At 49.4% G+C, this 23735-nt stretch overlaps 1 protein-coding gene across 1 annotated transcript in view; it reads left to right on the top strand.

Annotated features, from left to right (window-relative positions):
• The first annotated feature begins 212 nt into the window (after nt 1-212).
• Nucleotides 213-23735, top strand: part of FAM83F (family with sequence similarity 83 member F) — an 88698-nt gene continuing 65175 nt past the window's right edge. Inside the window, exon 1 of the mRNA XM_075320844.1 lies at nt 213-687. Within this exon, the coding sequence (XP_075176959.1) occupies nt 226-687 (462 nt within the window). The 5' untranslated portion in view covers nt 213-225. The remainder of the gene's footprint in view (nt 688-23735) is intronic.

Genomic DNA, 23735 nt, shown 5'->3' with positions numbered 1-23735 from the left:
CGGACACTGTCTTTGCATGTGACAACAATCTTTTCCTTGGTTCAGTTGTTTCAATGTTTGTGGTTTTCTCTCAGGATTCAGCTTCAACTGCTTGTTCAGTTTGGCAAGTAAAGAATAACTGGAGGTTGGGTGAAGGCGAGGGCTGGGTCTCAGGTGAGCTCTGGTTACCACTCCCTCCACTACATAATGTAAGGCATTGCTGTGACTGAGCAGAGGAAGGACACCATGGCTGATTCACAGGTCCAGTGCTTGAGAGATGACCATGTTAACGAGAAGATTACTGAGAAGATGGTCCACTTCTACTACAGTGAAGACCAGAGGAGGTGCATGGAAATTCTGGTCAATAATGGGATCCAGGCTTACAGACAGTACCTTAAGGAAAAACAGATAAAGGACTTTCTTTCTACTAAGGAGCTAACAGATCTAAAAAGTGACTTTAAGAAATACGAAATTGAGAAACCAAAGAAAGAAAAAAAACAGGCAAACAAGCAGGGGGAAGAAAAAGAGTCCACCCTGCAATACTGGCCTGCACTCACTGACACAGAGATCCCACCTCTGGACCTGGGCTGGCCAGATAAAGGGTTTTACAGAGGGGTCACCCAGCTTTTGGTATATACCCACCCTCCAAAGGAAAATGCTCCCCCTATAAAGGCTGTTGTGAGAGATTTGATCCAGAGGGCAAAGAGGGTAAGTCTGATCCAAAACAGCCCTATTCTGATCATAATGTATAATATGTCAATACTATCATCTTCCAATTGTAATGTTAAAGTATTGAGAAAATGTATCACTTTTTTTTCTGTTTGTGTGAGCAAAGTACAGTCTAGTCTGGAGTTAGTCATAAAGTTCTGAAAACTTTGAAAGTTACTTTTGTAACAAGCCCAGTCATTGACCAAAGCCATTCTGTCACACAAGGTATATATTCAGTACCTGCATGTGAAATCTTGTACCCCAGCCATTGTTGGCTCTTCTGAGAAAACCAGAGCTGGATCTAGACAGTGAGATGTAGAAGAAGTGTTCAGACATGTCAAGACTTTTATTCTTGTGAGCAGTCAACATGCAGTAACAAAGTAATCACCTATACATGGAATATACAGCAAGATATATTTTCTATATTATTATTATTATTATTATTATTAATAATAATAATATTTTGAAATGCCCCTTAGGGTCCCCTGATCTGAACTCTTTCTTCCAAGTCTTAACGGATACCTATGGATTGCAACGTTTGCTGTCTTAGGCTATGTTCACACAAGGTATTTTTGGTGCTTTTTTTTTTGTTTTCTTTCTGTGCAGCAAAACCTGATCACTTGGCAATAAAGAAGCAGTGTTTTGTTTGGGTGGGTTGTTTGCTGTGGTTTTTTTACTGTTTGTTTTGTTCTTGTTTTGTTTGTTTTTTTGCTGTGTAATTTGTCTTCACTACATGTTTAAATAAAGTTTGTTATAATTCACCAAAAAACGCAACTGCATTTTTTTCCCCTCATTGCTTTCAATGGTGAAATAAGAAATAAGCTGCAAAAATGCTGAAAGAAGTGAAATGCTGCTTCTTAAAATAAATAAATAAATACAAATGTATATGATAAATATATATACAGCCTTTTGCCATTTGCAAAGAAGAAAATAGGCAGTTGTTTGTCTGTATGTGCATGAGCTTTCTACAATCTCATAAGTTTTGCTGGTACTGTAAAAAGCAGCTTTTTATTAGCATGTATTTGCATAAAACAAATGAAAGAAGCACCAAAAATGCCCTGTGTGAACATATATAGCTATGTATGTATATATAATATATATATATATATATATATATATATATATATATATATATATATATATATATATATAAAACAATTTTTGGCCAATATTCTTGTTAAACCTGATTTGTGTCATATCAGTTCTTCATTTCTGTAATATATAGAGGCAGGATTCTTCTATATAAGCCTCAGAAATCTGTCATGATTTAATGAGGCCCCAAGAGTCAGTTATTTATATTCAATGTTTTCAAAATATCGAAAGCTCATTCTCCGTAGAATGTGTTTTCAAAGTGTTAAATGACGTAAACAAAAAATCACTTCCTGAAACATTGTCTCAGAACTGACCAATCTGTAACGTAAAACCTTTATCACTCACTCTGCTTTCTCCAGAATATAGTTCCCATTATTTTACAACTTCCTCTAATGATTTCTCTCCACCTATTTGCAAACAAGAAGCCTCTAAGGTTCGATCTACAGACTCCACTGTGGCACATTAATGTAAAGCTGGAGGCAGTGGCGTAACTAGAGTGCGACGTTCAATGGGCCCTGGTGCAACATTTGGACCTGCCACCCCCCCCTCCCCCTTATGTTGATCAGATGAATATAGGATTTAGAACACTAAATGTGTACAAAGACATACGAGTTTCGACACACACCCCCACCCCATTATGTAGTACTGTCCCTCATCCTGGGCTCCTTCTTGGTAAGTATGTCCCCCATCCTATGGAGGCATATGTCCCCCATTCTAGCGTGTGTGTGTGTGTGTGTGTGTGTGTGTGTGTGTGTGTGTGTGTGTGTGTAAATGTCCCCAATCCTGGTATATATGTTACCATACTGGGCCTCTCCTGGTATCTACTGTCCTCCTCCTGGAATCCACTGGGCCCATCCTGGTATATGCTGTCCCTTTCCTGGTATTTACTGCCCATCTCTTGGTATATATCCCATCCTGGTAAATATCTCTCCATTCTGTCTAATACAAAAAACAACAACACTCTACTCCCCTCCCTACCCGGCTCCCATGTTGCGCAGCGTCCTCCTGTGTGGCAAGCACACAGTGGTCAACAACTTTCATCGGTGTCAGTGCTATTGCAATGCATAACATCATTGCCATGTGCCGCCCTCAGTCACTCATGAAAGCTACCGGCTTCTGTTTGGTGGGCAGGGTGTATCCCAGTAAAAGGACTCGACGGGTCTCTGCCCCGTGATGCACTTCAGCTGGATGCGCAGCCTCGGACGCACATTCAGCTGAGGCTGAGGCCGGTGGGCCCCCTGCAACCTCAGGCCCGTTCACTGTTGTGATCCCTGTGATCACAATCGTTCCACCCCGATCTGAGGATTTCCTAATGATTCCGTTGTTGATATAGAGATGTAATCCTTGGGAAGAGGGACACAGAAGGGGAATTTTGAGAGCATGTGTCCATAGTGCTCCATAGGGCAAGGTGGCCATGAATATATGATGAGCTTTGCTTGAATTATGGACAACACGGTGGCTCAGTGGTTATCACTTTTACTATACAGCTCTGGGGTCCTGGATTCATCTCACACCAAAGACAACATCTGCAAAGAGTGCAGTGTGTGTGTGTGTGTGTGTGTGTGTGTGTGTGTGTGTGTGTGTTCTCTCCATATTTGCACTCCAAATACATACTGATAGGGAGTGTAGATTGTGAGCCCCAATGGGGACAGTGATGTTTGTAAAGTGCTGTGGAATTGATGACTTAAGTGAATTAAGGAAATAAAAGTATTGTGGCTTTGACTACTTATCCTTATACACTTTGTATACTTAGATTCTTCTTGGGTTATTCTGAAAGATGGATTTTCCATTTGCTGTGACATGTAGGCATCTAGATCACGAGGACGGTGACATGATGATATCATACTCCTTTTATGCAGAATTGTAAAGTGAAAATGACAGACCTGTTGTACCGGAGTGGAAAGTCCATACCCAGGACACAAATAGATAAACTTTTCTCAAACAAATAAAGAAACAAAATTGTGTGTGACATGAGAATGAAATAAGCAGTTATCTAGATTGTGTCTGGGATCATATCAGGACAAACGCACAGAACTATTACTGGTCCCTCTGCTCTAGTAGTGACCGGCTTACCAATACAGGGCCTAATGCATGCATATAGCATAGGCACATGGAGTAGCTACATTTCCTCAAGGGGCGGAACAAGAGTCTTAGAGGCAACTTCTGGACCTTGCTCCCAACTCTACACAACAGATAATCTCTATATTACTGCTATATAAAGGACAAATTATACTGCCACTCTGACCATATATAGGGACTAAATAATACCCCCATACTATTACTATAGAATACTCAGTACTACTAGGCCAATAAATATATGTGTGTGTGTGTGTGTGTGTGTGTATATGTGTGTATATGTGTGTGTGTGTGTGTGTATGTATAATATACTGTATATCATGCCATAAAGTGATTTCATATAAGAATGAACAGAAAACACTGACTTGTGTCCAATATTACACCCATACACTGACCATATGTTGGTAGGTACTAGCTCTGCAGATCAGATAAGCGACATAGTAAAGATAAATCCCATGGCTCACAGGTGATGTCTCCTCCTGGGTGGTGGTGGGGGGGGGGGGTAGTCATTAATTTGACTTGACATGATACTCCCTTCTCAATCTGCCCCAGACCACCATAAAGACTTCTACATTTCGTCTCTGCAGAATTTAAAGGGGTGGTTCACCCATATTCATTATTGGCCCGTATCGATATTATGATGAGAAACAATGTTTCTCTCAAATACCTTGTGTTGCCAATAGTTCCTGTAAGTGGCGCTATTGCAGACCACTGTTTACCCCCCCCCCCATTGCCTGTATTCCCCCGAGCTTCGTGACCTCAGAGATCCGGTGATGTCAAGTGAACAGGAAGGTAACATGACATCACAGAGGCGGCCCCAATCTCTGTGAGTCACTGAGCTGTGGGCAGAGTTTCACCGCTCATCGCAGCCCAGCATCGCTCCTGCTTGCGCACTGTGCAGTGAAAGAGAGAGCAGGGAGGTGCTGCGCTGTGGCGAGCGATGAAAGGCCGCCCAGTGACTCGTGGAGACTGGGGCCGGCAGTGGTGATGTCAGGTGAGCAGGAAGTTGACGTGACCTCATCACATCCCCCGAGGTTATGGAGCCCGGGAGTACAGGCGATGGGGAACAGCGCTCCACAGTAGCACCGCTCACAGGCACTATTGGCAACACAAGGTATTTGAGAAAAACATTGTTTCTCATCATAATATCGATGTGGCCAATAATGAATATGGGTGAACTACTTCCTTAACCCATAATCATGACTTTCTGCCATTACTTGCAGTAGGAATTGTACCTATTGTTTGCCCCACCACTATTGATACCCTTTATGTTCCATACAATAAAAATGCCCCTAAACACTGTATTAATAGTCCATCTAATGCGTTTAATAAGGACCCCTAGGTGCCTTCATATCTTAGTAGTAATCCCTTGTGCCACCATATAATACACCCCTCTATGCCTCCATGTATTAATATATGGTGATACAAGAGTGCATTACTAACACCCCCTTTGTACCAACATATGTTATTAATGTCCCAATGAGCCACCCTATTATAATACTCCAACTTGTTAATAATTCTCCTTGTGCCACCATATATTAATCACTTATGGTTCCCCTGTTGATGTAGATTCGCTAAGCCATCAATCAGGATAGACAGCTTCAACCTAGGCTTTGGTGTAAATGTGACGCCCTGGACCCCAGGGGTCACAGGTAACAACACCTACCACATTACACACACACACACACACACACACACACACACACACACACCCATCCCTTGTGAGGACACAACAGTCACCCGAAGGGGAGACCTGATGCCGTCCTCAGGGCCAGTAGGGCACATCAGGTGGGCGGTGTCAGGCGGAAAGACATGCCCACCGAGGAGACTACTGTCCTGAGGCAGGAAATACAAACAGTCTAGTCAGACAATGACAGTGACAGGAGGTGTGAGGAGCAGAGCTGTCAGGGACAAGGGTTGGAGCCTGGGATCCCCGTAACGTCAGGCAGGCAGACGGTGGTGGCCGCCTGCAGGAGTACCAGTACAGCAACTGGGGAAACCGTAGGGACCGGGCCAGGGTTGGAGCCCGCCGGCCCTGAACCGGGGAGTCAACCGTTGACCGGAGCACTAATCCTAGATTAGAAGCCACTGAGTATAGGCAAATTAACTGATTGCAGTCTGGACCTCACGGGTTAATCCTCACCCAAAGTCCCGAAAGAAGGCAAAAGCCCACCGATACCGGGTGAGAGCCACCGCCAAGGGCCAAACATCCGACGGGCCAGTGCCTGCGGGCAACCGAGGGCTCCTCCGGCAGCTAAAACGCCGGGGAGCGGACTACCACTGTCCAGGCAGGGGAGCCAACAGTCACACAAGAGGTGCAAGGGAAAGGGGCCACCATCAACCTCACAAGGGACACAAGCAGCCGGCTGCGGGACCCGACAAGACCCGAACTTTGGTTTACCAGTGACTCTGAGTGTGAATTAATCGTGAGTACACCAGTGCCATACGGGCACGACACTGCACCGCAGCATGGCACCCTGCACCCCGACAACAACACTGTCGCCAGTCCCCACGAAGCCCCGGGACACACCGCCCTTACCCACGAAGGGGCTAACATCTAGGCTGCGGCCACAACACCGATCCTGGGAATACCCTCCACTCCAGCCGCAGTGGTGGTGCATCCCATCACCACGACCCGTGGGTGGTGTCACGACCCGTACGACGACAACGCGGCCCCCGGCTGGGGACTTCGTCCCACACCACCACCCCACTGCCTCCCCTTAACAGAGCGACGTGGCCCCCGGTCCGGAGGCGCTCGTGCCACTGACAACCCGAGCCCGGACCTCGAGCGTCTCGGCCCGAGCAGCGGAGCGGCCGGGCCCCTCTCAGGGCGGTACATAAAGATACAGTGGAACCGTGTATCCAGCAGGTACTTTGTTCTAGCAGAGCTGAGTGTGCAGACAGAACCCAAGGTTAGTGCAGACTGGGACTTCTATTTCATGCTGTCTGCACACTCTGCTCTGCTACAACAAAGTACTTGTCTTTGTTGTAACAGAGCCAGACTGGCAAACAGGTACCTTGTTGTAGGAGAGACAATTGTGCAGACAGCACCCAGGAACAGTGTGCCGCCCCATGCCAGCAGCCGAGCTGCTCGGATCCGGACCCGGGGGTCGTGCGGCCACTCAAATGAAGGGGGGGTATTTACAGAGAATTGTATTAGAGTTCGTGACGCCACCCGTGGCATGTGGTAATTTGGAGTACCACCGCTACAGTTGGGAGTACCTGGGGGTGATGGAACGGAGCAGCCAGGTGTTGTGTCCCTCGACAGGTAGGGGGGATGGCCCAGGACTCGGTGATGGTGTGGGGGAGTGCTGTTGGGTTCGAAGGGGTCACTTGCGTACTCACTCAGTCCATTTAAGCTAACACCAACAACTGGATAAACCAAAGTTCTAGGTACCGCTGCCGCTGAGGGGAGCTAGTTCGGGTCCCGTCCCCAATGGTGCTGCTTGGTGATCTGTGACCTGCCTCCTGGCACTAAGTTTACTTCTCTGTTGGTCCCGGTAGTATGGAACTTGCCGGGTCCTGCTCCCCATTGTGGCTAAGTGTGGGACCTTGCTCTCAGGGTTCGCACTTGGGATTTTCTGGACCGTTTGAGTGGAAAGTCCTATCGCCCCTCGTTGCGCTAGTACCCCAATTTTGGAGCGAGTGGAGAGCGGGTCTTGAAGGCTCCATTCTTGTCGGGTAAATTGTCAGGTTACCTGAATCTACTCCCTGACTTAGGGTCCACGTACCCCGTCGTGCCCTGGTCCCAGCCCGGTGATGGTGCAAGGCCGCCGGCTGTCCTCCTCGACAGTTCCGTGCCTCTTGCCACAATCCCCCTGCGACCAGGGGTCCAGCTCCTCTAGGCCCAGATCACCGTCTGCCACCTAGATAGCTTCCTAGGAGCCCTGCACCTGACCTCCTCTCTCCTTCACTTCCAAACTACAACTCTCTACTCTTGACCTCCCCTAACCAATCCCCCCCCAAGTGAGCGACCCTATTCCACTCAGGCCGTTCACTGGTGTGCCTGGCGGGTGTGGTGCAGAGTGTACCTAGGATTTTGATTAGCTGATGTAGGCAACACCATGCAGTTGGGGACCATAACCAAGAAGGAGTTGGATACTGCACGGGAGGGCAGATTGCACAATACCCTGTGACGACCTGATAGTCCAGGGGCGTCACAACAGCAGAGCATATTACCGGAGAGGAGCCTTGTTGCATCAGAGCTAAGCATGTGTGGAGATACACAGTAGGAAAACTGTAGCAGAGACCAGCAATTCAGTGTTTGGGTTGTTTTGGAGCAGTCTAATAAAGATATTCAGCATGGATTCCACTATACCTAAATACTCAGGCGGCATGCAGCTGCCTCAGCAAACTTTAAAAGGCCTGGGAACCTAACCTCTATTATTACTGCAAAGGAATCTGGCGACTGAAGAGGGGAGACATGCAGACCAGCATGGGAACCAGGAAAGTTGAGTGAGACACAAAGCTGCCCATTTTGTGCCCAATTTAACTGTACTTTCATAATAATGAGCAATGTGGCTCTACCTGCAGTCAGCCTGGTGCAGGTAGCACGTGATATTATCTCACGACTTGACATGCTCCCTGCTCTTCCGACACCTGGCAGACCCCAAGCCCTAAAGACGAGTGTCTATAGCTTCAATACAGGTTTTTAACTGTATCCACGTCATTAGGATACGGTTAGAGTTAGAAATAGTGTCTGTCTAGGAATATATACCCCCTTGCCTTCAGACCTTATGTATGTTGTGACCATTATCATCAAACTACTGATTAGTGTACGGTTCCACTTGCGCATAGCTTCAGATGTGAGAGCATTGGAAGTGATATTTTAATGACCCTCTGCTGAGCTGAGGGTCATGCGACTGTGATGCGATCGGGTCGCAGTCGGGTTACAGAGGAGAGGGAAGAAGAACTTTCTCGCCATCTCCTCCCCGGCCTCTCTCTGCGTACATAGCAACGCAGTCGAATGACATGCGAGTGCAGTACAATGATTCACACGCTCCCATAGACTTGTATGGGGGTGCATGAGCCGAGACTTGCTGGCAAATGCAACATGCTGAGATTCATTCCACATGTCACTATGGCATGAAAAATCAATCACAGATGGACACTGCCCATAGTTTTGCACTAGAGTGAGAGCAAGCCGATATTTTATCATATTTCACTCGTCCATGAAAAATACAAGTGGAACCGAGGCCTTACTTTGTATTCTGCACTACAAAAATTACTGTGATAATTTAAAAAATGGTAAAAGCACTTAGATACTTTTTAAGTATATAAAGAGCCACTTTTATCGCACAGGCTCAAATATTAAGACATTTTGGTGGCAAAGGAGCATGTATGTTAACCTGTGTCATGATTCCCTCTCCACAGACCCTAAAATGTTAACAAACATGGGCCGGGGGAATACACTCATAGAACATGAGGGTCTACCTGAATTTTTAGCACCCCATGTACTGTATGAAAATTAGCTTCTGAGTCAGGAAGGTGGAGCCATTTAGATGAATAGTCACAGCTGCAGAATTAATTGACATACCTGAGGCACGGATAAGTCATCACAAGTCATTCAAAGTCCATGTAAACAAATGTATTTGTCGCGGGCGGGGAGGACGCCGTCGCTGCTGCGCTCTCGCTAACGCTTGGGTCCGACGCTGCTGCGATGGCTGCTCGGTGGGCCGGATCCGGGGACTCGAGCGGCGCTCCTCGCCCGTGAGTGAAAGGGGTGGTTGGTTTGGAGGATTTAGTCCGTGACGCCACCCACGGGTCGTGGTGACGATGGGCACCACCGCTGCTGGTGACTGGGATCCCGGGAGCGATGGTAGGGAGCAGCTGGGATGTTGTTTTCCCCCTCCGTGGGTAGGGGTCGGTGGTCCCGGGGCCCGGTGATATTGCGGGGAGGCAGGGTCGGTGAGGTGCAGGGTTGCAGGGACAGTGCTGCGCGGTGCCGGATGGCACGGGTGTACTCACTCAGCAAGAAAGGTACAAAGTCCTCGGTAAACCAAACGGCTGGATGGACGGGTCCCGCAGCCAGCTGCAGTGTCTCTCCCCCGGACAGGTGATGGCGGCTGTCTTTCCCTGCACCTTAATGTTCTCTTTCTGACTACTATGGATTCCCAACGGTAGTCCGCTCCCCGGTGTATGGGTACCGGAGGAGCCCGTTTGCCCGCAGACACTGGCCCTTGGGTCTCTAGCCTTAGGCGGTAGCTGTATACCCTCACGGTGTGGGCTGTTGCCTTCAATCGGGACTTTTGCTGTTGTGAAACCCCTGGGGTTCCAGTCACATTCGGATCTGACTATTGTTGGCGGCTCCAAGCCTGGTCGGGGTCCGATGGCCCTGCCTGTGTGTGCTGGCTTGACTTCGCTCCCCGGTCGGTACTGGCGGGCCGTCGCCCGTCCCCGGTCCTACGGTTTCGCGTTGCTCCACCACTCCTGCAGACGGCCACCACCGTCTACCAACCTTGCTGTCAGTGCCTGGGCCACAAACTCAGACACCCAAGTGTTCACTCCTCTCACTTCAACCTCCAAACTGTATCTGTCACTTTTCCCGCCTCCAGGCCTGTGAACTCCTCGGTGGGTGGGGCCAACTGCTTAGCTCCGCTTCACCTGGTGTGGATATCAGAACCTGGAGGGAGGCAACAAGGATTTTGTGTTTGGCTGGCGTCCCTGTCTAATGGGGTGGTGTGTTTGTGTGTTATCTGTGACGACCTGGCTAGGCCAGGGCGCCACATATTTACAGCTAGAGAAGAGCAGTATGATTAAAAGTGCAGAACTCGTGTGTGTGTGTGTGTGTGTGTGTGTGTGTGTGTGTGTGTGTATATAATATATATTACAGAAAAAGTTTGGAGACACCTTCTCATTCAGAGTTTTCTTTATTTTCATGACTCTAAAAATTGTAGGTTCAAATTGAAGGCATCAAAACTATGAATTTAACACATGTGAAATGAAATACTTAACAAAAAAGTGTGAAACAACTGAAAATATGTCTTAGGCTATGTGCGCACTTACCGGATTTTGCCGCGGATTTGCTGCATGTTTCGCTGCAGAAAATGTTCATAACATCTCTGCAGTGAATCGCCAGCAAAACCTATGGGGAAAAAAAATCCTGTGCGCACTAGGCGGATTTTGACAGCTGCATGTTTTTGCTGCGGGATTTCACTCCATTGACTCCAATGTAATCGTGAAATCCCACAGGGAACGCAGGCAGCAAATTCTATGCGGTTCACTGCGTTTTCCTGCGTTATTCCCTGCGGTATTTCGCGGTTTACCTCCGGTAATGTACATCGCTTGCCTGCGGTTTTGCAGGGAAGTGATGTCATTACAGGAAGAGGAAGCCGTGCAGAGAGTAAACACATACATCACAGACACACACAGACATCACAGACATAGAACACATAGACACAGACACATAGAACACACATAGAAAACAAACGGAAATATAGAAAACAAAACACGTGGGCTCCGCTGTATATTTACCGTCCAGCCGAGATAAGCACACAGCGGCGGCCCGGTATTCTCAGGCTGGGGAGGGAGAGGGGCAGGGTTAATGTCCCCCGCCTCACTCCCCCTCCCGCAGCCGAGAATATCAGCCGCAGCTGCCCCGGCACTGTCGCGTGCATTATGCGGCAGTACCGGCGTGTCCCCGGCTCTTCCTGCCGCCGTGTAGCAGTGGCAGTCAGGGTAATACAAGGAGTTAGTGGTGGCGGATCACCGCCATTAACTCCAGGGTTGATCATGGCAGCGTCTATGTGACAGCTGACATGATCAACCCGTAAGTAAAGTGAAAAAACACAGACACCGAAAAATCCTTTATTTTAAAAAAAAACACAAACAAGCCTCATTCACCCTTTTATTAACCCCTCCCGAAACAAAGCTCCAGCATAATCCACAGCTCCGGCATCCTGCGAGGCTTACATCCAGCCGCGACTGACACAGACACAACTGAATGAATGCAGCCTCGCAGCGAGACACCAGAGGTAACCACAGGGCATTTCCCATGGCCGGTAATGTGAACTCACTGCCGACCGTGAGAAATGCAGAGAGTGCTCACAGGGACTCTATCTATCCCTCTATCTATCCCTCTGTCTATCTATCTATTCTTCTGTCTATTTCTCTATCTATCTATCATCTCAGGATGAAATGACTTTTTTTTTTCTCTTTTTTTTTTTTTTTTCAATGTGCTTTATTGCATTGAATGCAATAAAGCACATACCAACCCGCACGCGGCAATACCGCGAACAATACCGCGGTAAAACCGCAGCAAACCGCGGCAAACCGCATGCGGTTTTCGGGTGCGGTTTGCCGCGGTTTTTTACCGCGGGTGCGGTAATCTTTGAATACCTGCGGAATTTTCTTGAGAAAATTCCATTTTCCAGTGCGCACATAGCCTTATATTCTAGGTTCTTCAAAGTAGCCACCTTTTTGGCTTTGATTACTGCTTTGCACACTCTTGGCATTCTTTTGATGAGCTTCAAGAGGTAGTCACCGGAAATGGTTTTCACTTCACAGGTGTGCCCTGTCAGGTTTAATAAGTGGGATTTCTTCCCTTATAAATAGGGTTGGGACCATGAGTTGTGTTGTGCAGAAGTCTGGTGGATACACAGCTGATAGTCCTACTGAATAGACTGTTAGCTGCTTTTTTTTCTTGCCTTAATACAAATTCTAAGTAAATAAAAATGAGTGGCCATCATTACTTTAAGAAATGAAGGTCAGTCAGTCCGAAAAATTGGGAAAACTTTGAAAGTGTCCCCAAGTGCAGTGGCAAAAACCATCAAACGCTACAAAGAAACTGACTCACATGAGGACCGCCCCAGGAAAGGAAGACCAAGAGTCTCATCTGCTGCAGAGGATAAGTTTATCCAAGTCACCAGCCTCAGAAATCGCAGGTTAACAGCAGCTCAAATTAGAAACCAGGTCAATGCCACACAGAGTTCTAGCAGCAGACACATCTCTAGAACAACTGTTAAGAGGAGACTTTGTGCAGCAGGCCTTCATGGTAAAATAGCTGCTAGGAAACCACTGGTAAGGACAGGCAACAAGCAGAAGAGACTTGTTTGGGCTAAAGAACACATGAAATGGACATTAGACCAGTGGAAATCTGTGCTTTGGTCTGATGAGTCCAAATTTGAGATCTTTAGATCCAACCACCGTGTCTTTGTGCAATGCCGAAAAGGTGAACGGATAGACTCTGCATGCCTGGTTCCCACTGTAAAGCATGAGGAGGAGGTGTGATGGTGTGGGGGTGCTTTGCCGGTGACACTGTTGGGGATTTATTGAAGCTTGAAGGCATACTGAACCAGCATGGCTACCACAGCATCTTGTAGCGGCATGCTATTGCATCCGGTTTGCGTTTAGTTGGACCATCATTTATTTTTCAACAGGACAATGACCCCAAACACACCTCCAGGCTGTGTAAGGGCTATTTGACAAGGAGAGTGATGGGGTGCTACCACAGATGGCCTGGCCTCCACAGTCAACAGACCTGAACCCAATCCAGATGGTTTGGGGTGAGCTGGACCACAGAGTGAAGGCAAAAGGGCCAACAAGTGCTAAGCATCTCTGGGAACTCCTTCAAGACTGCTGGAAGACCATTTCCGGTGACTACCTCTTGAAGCTCATCAAGAGAATGCCAAGAGTGTGCAAAGCAGTAATCAAAGCAAAAGGTGGCTACTTTGAAGAGCCTAGAATATAAGACATATTTTCAGTTGTTTCACACTTTAAGTATTTCATTCCAAATGTGTTAATTCATAGCTTTGATGCCTTCAATGTGAATCTACAATTTCCAGAGTCTTGAAAATAAAGAAAACTCTTTGAATGAGATGGTGTGTCGAAACTTTTGGTCTGTACTGTGTATGTATGTATGTATGTATGTATGTATGTAATAAAGATTTAATATATATTGTTACATGATTATAAGGATTAAAAAATCAGAAGAAAGAATGTAAATTGTTCGGGGAGAAACTCTGAAATATGAGATACTCTACATAGAAGATGACTGGTGTCAAGAATTTTTTTATACAAGAGATGAAGTAACTAGTAATCAACATAATGTATACACACATTGAAAATTGTGCTCACCTAGAAGAAATGCACCTGATGTGTGTTGTGCATACAGCTTCACCAGGGTATTGTCACTCTTGATAGACAGTTCTGTGGTGTCCGGCTGTAGAAGACATTTTGCGGTTCATTGCTGCATCTCTCCCGGAGTCTTCCTGGAGATAAGTTGGTCATGTGCTTTCCACTGTGTGTGCTGCTCTCTGTGTCTTCTTTAGGTTAGTGGGGTTGACTAAGCGCTCATCTCATCCATTCCTTACCTGTGGCCAAGTTCTAAGGTCAGTTAGAGATAGGATCGGCACCAATGCTCCAAGCAGGATACCCATCTAAGGTGGCAGGGGAGCCAGGGGCCAGCGGAAGGTTTGATCAGGGGTCACAATCTTCACCCTTCCCTACATAAATGGTTTCCCTTCCCTGTCACCATATGTGTGGCACCCTTGAGGCTTCCGTCACCACAGAGACATTGCACCCCATCCAGAGGTGTGATGTCCCATCCTGGGTAAGGACCGGAGTAAACGCCAGTTCACAGGCAAATTCACACTACACCCATTGTTAGGCATATTTTGGGACCAGGGATAGTGGCAGCTACCCCCATGCTGCATTCTGGGGGGCCGTAAGACCCATCTCTTCTCCCATAGGGTGAGGCCTAGCAATTGGGAAAGTGGGAGGAGCCAACAGAGAGCAGATAAAGGAAGTTCAAGGGCAGTTGAAAGGAGTTTGTGAAGGCAGTAAGACGGAGTGAGTTGAGAGGAGTGAGAAGTGAGGAGTTAGAGAGAGAGAGAGGTTGATACCTCAGAAAAGCAACAGAAAGTGAAGCTTCCTGGTGGAGACCCTGGGGCCCAGCTAGGCCCAGGTGACACCACAGACTGAAAAGAACGGATTCCAGGGCCACAGAAGGTTTTCAAGCTCGTGGCCTGTTCCACTAGAACATCGGGTGGAGGGATCAGGCTGCATACAGGGACGGTCCCTAGAAACCAAGGAAAGAGAGACACATTTCCAAAGGTAAACACTGAAGGCCCAGGGTGGTTGCAAGCGCCCAGGGCCACATCCCACCGTAGCTCCCCTGGGAAGAGGGCAAGATTCCATCCAGGCAAGCCTTCTTGTCCAGAATCTACAGTGGAGGCAGAGACAGGTTTATCCAAAGAGGTCAAGGCTTGAAGACCGCTGAGGAAAGAGACACAACAACAGGGTGCACCGGCATTTACTTTCAGAACCACCCGGGATCGGCGGAGGTCCCTGACAGGAGATCCCAGCACACCGGTGGGCGACCAGTTCGCTGCAGCCATGAAACAGTGAGTAAAACCTTGAAACTGCACCCTCTGGTGTTGCCTCCTTTATTCCGCCCTGCACTGCACCATCCACAAAAGCACCATAGACTTTAATAAGCACCAACGGTTGCCCCGGGGCTCCGCTCCACCTGTGGGGAGCAGAACCATCCCAGCTGCTAATCCATCAGCCCCGGAGGTCCCATCCAGCAGCGGCGGCTCTTTAGCCGCAATTCACAGGTGGCGTCACGAATATTTCCACAAACTTTATTTGTAATCATCACCCCCACAACCGCCATATTAGTTGACCCCGCCAGGGTCACGGAGTAGAGCCCCGCCACCACTGACTACTCCCGGACTAGGCCGACCCGACACCGGGTGTCCCAAAGCCCTGGGGTGGGCGAGTCATATGCTTGGTACTTCCCTATACCTAGCGTGACAGGAATATAATTAATTATTTGTAACCGCTTAGAGCAAAACGATTCATGCAGTCCTGATCTGACTTGAATTCCATTCCTTGAAGGAAGCTGGACCAGAGCAGGCTCCACTTTTGCTCCCACCATAATCTGCACACCATGCATTTATTTATTTATTTTCTCTCTGGAATCTTTCTGCTCAACTATGAACAGACTGTGATGACATATGCCTTGCTTAAACATATACAAGCCAGACTTTGAATTTACATTTTTTATTTTCTTGGGGGGGAGGGTCTAGTCTCCATTACTATTCAGTCAATCAGCCCTTCCTCAATGACTCTTAAATGGATTGTGTCAGCACAGGATGACTGTTCAAACCAAGTACAATCACTCAGGACACCCTTGGGTAAACATTTTAAGTGCACCCTCCCACCTGCTTGTTTTCCCTCAATCACCACCCTTTTCTGCCTCCTAGGAAGCCAGAACTGTCAAGAAGGAGGCAGAGTTGGAGGGAGAACAAGCAAGTGGGGAGGTGCACTTAAATGTTTGGCCCTGCTATAATGCAACAAGTGCCTGTACTTGGTTTGAAGTTATTCTTTGCTGATAAGAGTACCTTTTAAAATGTTTGTGATTTTAGAGAATGCAAGTACTGTTAGTGTGACGCCCTGGGCAAGCCAGGGGTCACAGGTCATGACACCACCACACCCTACACCCCGGATAGGTACACCGAAGCTACCCAAAAATCCTTGTTGCCTTCCTCCAGGGGCTGATGTCCACACCAGGGGGTGGGCCAGGCGGTTGGCTCCGCCCACCGAGGAGTTCACAGCCCTGGAGGCGGGAAAACCAGGCAGTTCAGTTAGAGTTTGAGTGAAGACAGGGAGTGAAGTGGAAGTGAAGTGGTAGAGGAGCAAGAGAGAGGAGTTAAGGTGGAAGAGAAAGTGACAGTTGAGGAAGCCTGAAGTTGGTCCGGGTGTGTGCCCCGGACTGAGAACAGCAATGTTAGCAGACGGCGGTGACGGTCTGCAGGAGAGGCTGATCGGAGGTTGCCGAAAGGACCGTGGACGGGTGGTGGCCCGGCGGTACCGGAGCGGTATACGAAGTGAAGCCAGCACCATTGGCAGGGGCCTTTCGGATCCTGGCAAGGCTAGGAGTCGCCGTGAATTTGCCAAATCCGTCAGTGAAGGGGACCTCTGGGTCTCCCAACAACTAAGTCCCGATTGAAGGCAATAGTCCAACCGTAGGAGAGAGACACTGCCACCGCCAAGGCACCAGTTTCTCAGGGCCAGCGCCTGCGGGCAAAGAGGGGCTCCTCCGGCTCATATCCAAGTCGGGGAGCGGGTTACCGGTGGGAACCCATCGCTACCAACATTTCATTAGGTGCAGGGACAGGGACCGTCACCGTCAACTACCGGGGAAAAGCAACAGCAGCCATCTGTGGGAACCGTCTTTCCAGCCGAGTGTTTTACCGAAAACTGTGTCAACGTCTCAGGCTGAGTGAGTACCACTGTGCCATGCGGCACAGCGCTGCCACCGCGACCCTGCACCTCACCAGGCCCCGCACCTGGCCTGTCATCCCTCATCCTCCACCCCATCACTGGGCCCCGGGACAACCAACCCCTACCCACGGAGGGGAGAACTAACAACTCTGCTGCTCCCTGTCACCGCTCCCGGGATCCCCATACAGAACAGCGGTGGTGTCCACACAATCACCACAACCGTGGGTGGCGTGACGGACAATAAATCCCCAAAACCAATCCCCTTTTCACTCACGGGCGAGGTGCGCCGCTCGAGTCACCGGGATCCGGCACAACGCTCGAGCCACCGAGCAGCAGAGGCCGCAGCAGCAGCGGCAGCCGGACCCGAGCGGAGGGAGAGCACGGCGTCCCCTCCTCCGCCTGCGACAACTTGGCGTCACGAACAGGATCTTACCGCTCTGCCGTTGGGTAGAGGTGCGCCTTGTGACCGCCGGAGGTGTCCGGCCGAAAAATTTCGGAAATTGCCATCTTTGGCGCGAAAAGATCCCGCTCGAGCGTCTTCTCGAGTAGTGGAGGCGCGAAGGCCAAAACCCCGCCCCGATAGAGGAGGGGCCGGAAAGAGGCTAAGGGGGACGAAATGGCGACTGGTCGCATGTAGCCGCGGCTATAAAGGCAGAGACGCCAGGACTCTGCAGGAATACTAGGTTCCTGGAAGGCACGATTGCCAAGATGTACAGTCCGACCGCCAACGAGGAAGCTCCCGCACCCGGCACAGCGATGTGGCTGAGAGACCGGACTGCCCCGTTGAATAACCGTCTGCAAGCCCATATGCAGCTCCTCCTAGAGGAGTGGGAGACCGATAATGGCGGACGTAGTAGCTGCTATGCGGAGACGCGAGGTGGAAGAGGATTTGGAGGAGCGGGTAAGAGACCCACGCCCCTGTATTCCCGAGGGATCAGCCGTTGAGGCTGAGGAGCCCGGCCTGTATCCGCTCACCCTGCCTCTCTCCCCGCTACCCGTGTTAGCTGCTGCCGCCCCGCCACTAGGCCCGCTACCTGCCCAACCGGTAGCGATACCCTGCCAATCCGTCCCGGCGGACCAACCGGCTGTAGACGCTCAGGGCGTCCCTGAATCCCTCCCGGGGGAACCGCTAGGACCGCGGCCCCTTAAAAAAAATGTGCCAGAAGTCTCGGCAGTGATTGCGTCAGACCCCGAGCCCGGGACCGTAGCATGGATGAAGGCCCGGGTGATTGCGTTCCACCAACGTCAACAGGATCAGATCTTCCGGATGATGGAGCAGTGGACCAACGAGGTGGAGATGCTGATTGCCACTGCCCCGATGTACGGGAGGGGAACAGATGTAGCAGAGTCGACTAGTGACCCACGTCCCTATGTCCTACCAGGACCGGCCGCTGCGGCTGAGGGGCTCGTCTAGTCTCAACCTATGCATCACCCTTGCCGTTACTTATGGGGCGCCTCAGTGTTTCGCCTGACCTGCTGCCCCGTGCTACTGCAGAAGGATCTGATGTGCTGGATGCTGGAGGCCAGGAGGCTGTGGCAGCTTGCGGCAAACCGCCTGACGCAGATACGAGTGATGGTGACTCCAGCGACTTCAGCTTTGGTGCCGAGCCCGCCCCTGAAGGTGAGGAGGCAAGTGAGCGTCTCCGCTATGTGGGGGAACCGGTAGTTTATTACATCGCGCATAATGGTGGGAATGGATACCGGGCGCCCATGTCACAGCATGTTTGATATGCTGGTGGCAGAGGATCCAACAGATGCTGAAGAATCAGAGTGATGGCAGCGGAGCACCGTTGCACCGTCCCCGTTGAGACCATCTGTGTGTGTGTTTAAAAGTTGAAAAGTTTTTGAAGAAAATGAAAAGGATTACTGAAGGTTAACCTGATTGTCTGCAACCGTGATTGGAACCGGCCGTTGCCGGCATTGTTGTCCCCGTGGGGACCATCCACAGTGTTTTGCATAGGAACTCCTATGAACAGGCCCGAGAACTTGCAGGGCAACCACAAACATTAGTGGCATGTAAATAAAGTATGTTTGTTGCAGCTACCGTTACCGCCTCCAGAGAGGCAGGTTGGAGGGAGGGGGCCACAGTGGAGCAAGCTGGGGCCCAGCCACCACCGGAACCGGTGGCTACCCTCTGGAGGGGAAGGACAAATCCCGCTCGGGTAACTGGTTCAGGACTGGGGTCAAGGGGTGCTGCCTGTTTCTTAGAGGCAGCATCAGGGCCAGGTTACTTGGGTGGGAGAGAGCGGCAGTAGCAACCATTAAAATGTTACCGTAACGTTTAAGAAAAAGTGCCTCCCGCTGTGGGATGATGTTACTATACTTGTCTTGTGGTTTTTTTTTAACTTTTTCAGAAAAATAAAACCGGTGTTGGACGGGCAGCCCGCGGACGGTCTGCATTTTGCTAAGGGGGAATGTGACGCCCTGGGCAAGCCAGGGGTCACAGGTCATGACACCACCACACCCTACACCCCGGATAGGTACACCGAAGCTACACAAAAATCCTTGTTGCCTTCCTCCAGGGGCTGATGTCCACACCAGGGGGTGGGCCAGGCGGTTGGCTCCGCCCACCGAGGAGTTCACAGCCCTGGAGGCGGGAAAACCAGGCAGTTCAGTTAGAGTTTGAGTGAGGACAGGGAGTGAAGTGGAAGTGAAGTGGTAGAGGAGCAAGAGAGAGGAGTTAAGGTGGAAGAGAAAGTGACAGTTGAGGAAGCTTGAAGTTGGTCCGGGTGTGTGCCCCGGACTGAGAACAGCAAGGTTAGCAGACGGCGGTGACGGTCTGCAGGAGAGGCTGATCGGAGGTTGCCGAAAGGACCGTGGACGGGTGGTGGCCCGGCGGTACCGGAGCGGTATACGAAGTGAAGCCAGCACCATTGGCAGGGGCCTTTCGGATCCCGGCAAGGCTAGGAGTCGCCGTGAATTTGCCAAATCCGTCAGTGAAGGGGACCTCTGGGTCTCCCAACAACTAAGTCCTGATTGAAGGCAATAGTCCAACCGTAGGAGAGAGACACCGCCACCGCCAAGGCACCAGTTTCTCAGGGCCAGCGCCTGCGGGCAAAGAGGGGCTCCTACGGCTCATATCCAAGCCGGGGATCGGGTTACCGGTGGGAACCCATCGCTACCAACATTTCATTAGGTGCAGGAACAGGGACCGTCACCGTCAACTACCGGGGAAAAGCAACAGCAGCCGTCCGTGGGAACCGTCTTTCCAGCCGTGTGTTTTACCGAGAACTGTGTCAACGTCTCAGGCTGAGTGAGTACCACCGTGCCGTGCGGCACAGCGCTGCCCCCGCGACCCTGCACCTCACCAGGCCCCGCACCTGGCCTGTCATCCCTCATCCTGCACCCCATTACTGGGCCCCGGGACAACCAACCCCTACCCACGGAGGGGAGAACTAACAACTCTGCTGCTACCTGTCACCGCTCCCGGGATCCCCATACAGAGCAGCGGTGGTGTCCACACAGTCACCACAACCGTGGGTGGCGTCACGGACAATAAATCCCCAAAACCAATCCCCTTTTCACTCACGGGCGAGGAACGCTGCTCGAGTCCCCGGGATCCGGCACAACGCTCGAGCCACCGAGCAGCAGAGGCCGCAGCGGCAGCCGGACCCGAGCGGAGGGAGAGCGCGGCGTCCCCTCCTCCGCCCGCGACAACAAAATAGCAGGAGACAGGGGCTTCTACGCTGTCCCTCCTGCTAGGGGACTTTGGGCTATCCCTAACCTCAGGGTTACTCCTGCTGGTGTATTATTCTCTTGACCAGTCCTACTCAAATATTCCCCCTCCAAGACTGGGCAAGAGTATAATGGAAAACAGATAAAGACAGCCAATAGGAAACCAAAACTGTCTATGCCATAGTGTGTGAAAGAGAGACTCAGGAGTAAAGCAAGAGTGGGAAGGTAACAACAAAAAAGGCAACAAGGGTTAACTCCACAATTGCACTCAGCAACAAGTATAACAACCATCAGATAGGTCAGGATAAACACACCAGAATAACTAAGATGAACTGTAGGTGTCAGTATCTAGCCAGCATATATAGGAGGAGAGCAGATGTGATTGGCTTCCCCACAACATGTGATCAAAGGAGACTAACAAGCAGGCCAGCAGAGAGAAACCCTTGTTAGCCTGCCTAAAGGTCGCTTTACATGCTGCGATCTCACTAGCGAGATCGCTAGCGTGCGTACCCGCCCCCATCGTTTGTGCATCACGGGTAAATCGCTGCCCGTGGCGCACGAAATCGCGCAGACCAGTCACACGGACTTACCTGCCTAGCGACGTCACTGTGACCAGCGAACCGCCTCCTTTCTAAGGGGGCAGTTTGTTCGGCGTCACAGCAACGTCACTAAGCGGCCACCCAATCAAAGTGGAGGGGCGGAGATGAGCGGGACGAACATCCCGCCCACCTCCTTCCTTCCTCATTGCGGGTGGCCGCAGGTAAGGTGAGGTTCCTCGTTCCTGCGGTGTCACACATAGCGATGTGTGCTGCCGCAGGAACGACGAACAACATCGTACCTGCAGCAGTAACGATGGAATGGGGGGATGTCACCGATTAGTGATTTTGCATGTTTTTGCGATGATTCAAAATCGCTCATAGGTGTCACACGCAACGACATCGCTAACGCGGCCGGATGTGCGTCACAAATTCCGTAACCTCAACGACATCGCTAAAGCGATGTCGTAGCGTGTAAAGCGGCCTTAAGAATCACCACTCAGCAGGTCAAACCACGAGTCTGCTTGTGTTAATCAGACACCCTGAGACATTATCGGGCGGCGTGTCAAGCTCTGGCCCGAACAGAGCCCGACAACGCCATGACAGTTGACTACGTTTGTAAAAATATCCATGTGACAACTAATTACACATATTGGCAACAGACTTAGAAAATTATTTATCCAAACTATACGACTTTATTCAACCATCAGTGATTTTCTTCCTACATAAAAATTCAGACCTTTGGATAAAAGCTTTGTCAGTGTTTGATCAGTGTCCGTTTTGACCATCAGTGTTTTATCACCTGTTTTCTGTTTAAAAAAAAAAAGATAATAATTTGTCATCCGTGCTAGGTAACACTGATTCCGGTTAAGCTTTACCTAACTGAAAAAAAATAAATAAATAAATAAAATCCTTTTTAGAGCTGGCACTGACTGGTGTGAAAACACAAAATTTACACATTTTTGTATAGCTACAAATTGCACAACTATTTTGCATTACTTCAAACAGCTTTCTGCCAGAATTTTATCAAAATCCATTTAATTAATTACAGCCTTTCAGTGTGTCTCTTTAACACATTGCAGTATCAGCGAAACAGCAATACTTAGAAAACAAAAGTGCAAGTACTAAATAGACATCAGGGCGTGTGATTATATATCTATATGGATGTGTCATAGCCTAAAGGATGAAAGTAATGGCTATGATTAGCATATTATTTTTTTTTTGTTTTGCATTTCCTGAAACTGATTTTCTTCAGTGATTTCCTCATCCATTAATGTTAACGTTTTAAGCCATTTTTATATTAGTGACAATATTAGTTGCTCTTCACTTTTCATACGCTTTTGAGAACAAAGAGAATTGTTGTTCTTAATTTCTTTTGTACTTTATAACTCTGCACTCTTGACATGTTTCACTAAATATGTTTCAAACTGGAATTCAAAATGGTTATACATCTTCACTGAGCTGTGTTGTTTCTCTATTGTTCTACCTGTAAACATACAAACAAATTGATAACTGGACATAACTAATCTCCATGTGAAGACATATTGTGTATCTACACACTGACACTCTCACTGAGTGTCAGTCTGAGAAAAGACCCTAATGTAACGCTGGCGGCCCTACACTGCCCTGCTTCTCCATCCTGGCAGGCATAATAATGTGCTTACTGCTGCAACCACACACGTGTCCCGTCTGCTCCAGCTCCCATGGCCTACACATGTTCCATATGTGTCCTGGCAACGCGATTAGGGCGTACGCACTTGAAGTATCCCCAGCCTATGGCTGGGAGGCACTGGCTATTTAATTTATGGCACCCTACCCAGTATGAAGGTGCCTGAGCAATTTTAGTTCTAGTTAGTTTTACACCTGCTAGTTTTGTTGTCCTGGTCCTGTTTTTGAACTTGTCTTCAGACCCTGAATTTGAACCTGTCCAGCATCCTTGAACCCATCCTGTGAACTAGTACCTGACTTGTGACCCAGAACTCCGTACTGTGTACCTGTATTCTTACTCCTATATAAACCTGAACCAGTACCCATCCAGTCTGAGCCTGAACCTATCCTGTCACACTACAGCCTGTGGCTCCGACTCTGTCTCATCTGTTGCCAGTTCAGAATCCAACCTATGGTTCTGACAGTCTGCCTGTTCCCAGTTCAGACTCTAGTCCATATTTCTGACTCTCCCCTGTCTGCTGCCATTCAGGACAGTTGTTGCGAATTTGGAGACTGCCTTGTAGTGGTGCCCAGTGGCTACTTGCAGCAGAAGCCTAACCTCCCCACCAGAGGCTCTAGACAAGACTAGGTAGCCACTTAGTCATGCCCTCCAGGTTAAGCCCAGGCTCGGTGGCACAATGAGATTATTCCTGCACTTCGGTTACACACCTGCCCCTGTGGCCATAACAGTTTGCTCAGGCCATGGATCTGACTCCAAAACTCCACCCCTGTCCG

The sequence above is a fragment of the Anomaloglossus baeobatrachus genome, chromosome 8 (assembly GCF_048569485.1).
Source record: "Anomaloglossus baeobatrachus isolate aAnoBae1 chromosome 8, aAnoBae1.hap1, whole genome shotgun sequence".
NCBI classification, from domain to species: domain Eukaryota; kingdom Metazoa; phylum Chordata; class Amphibia; order Anura; family Aromobatidae; genus Anomaloglossus; species Anomaloglossus baeobatrachus.
This window is presented reverse-complemented; position numbering and strand designations above follow the sequence as displayed.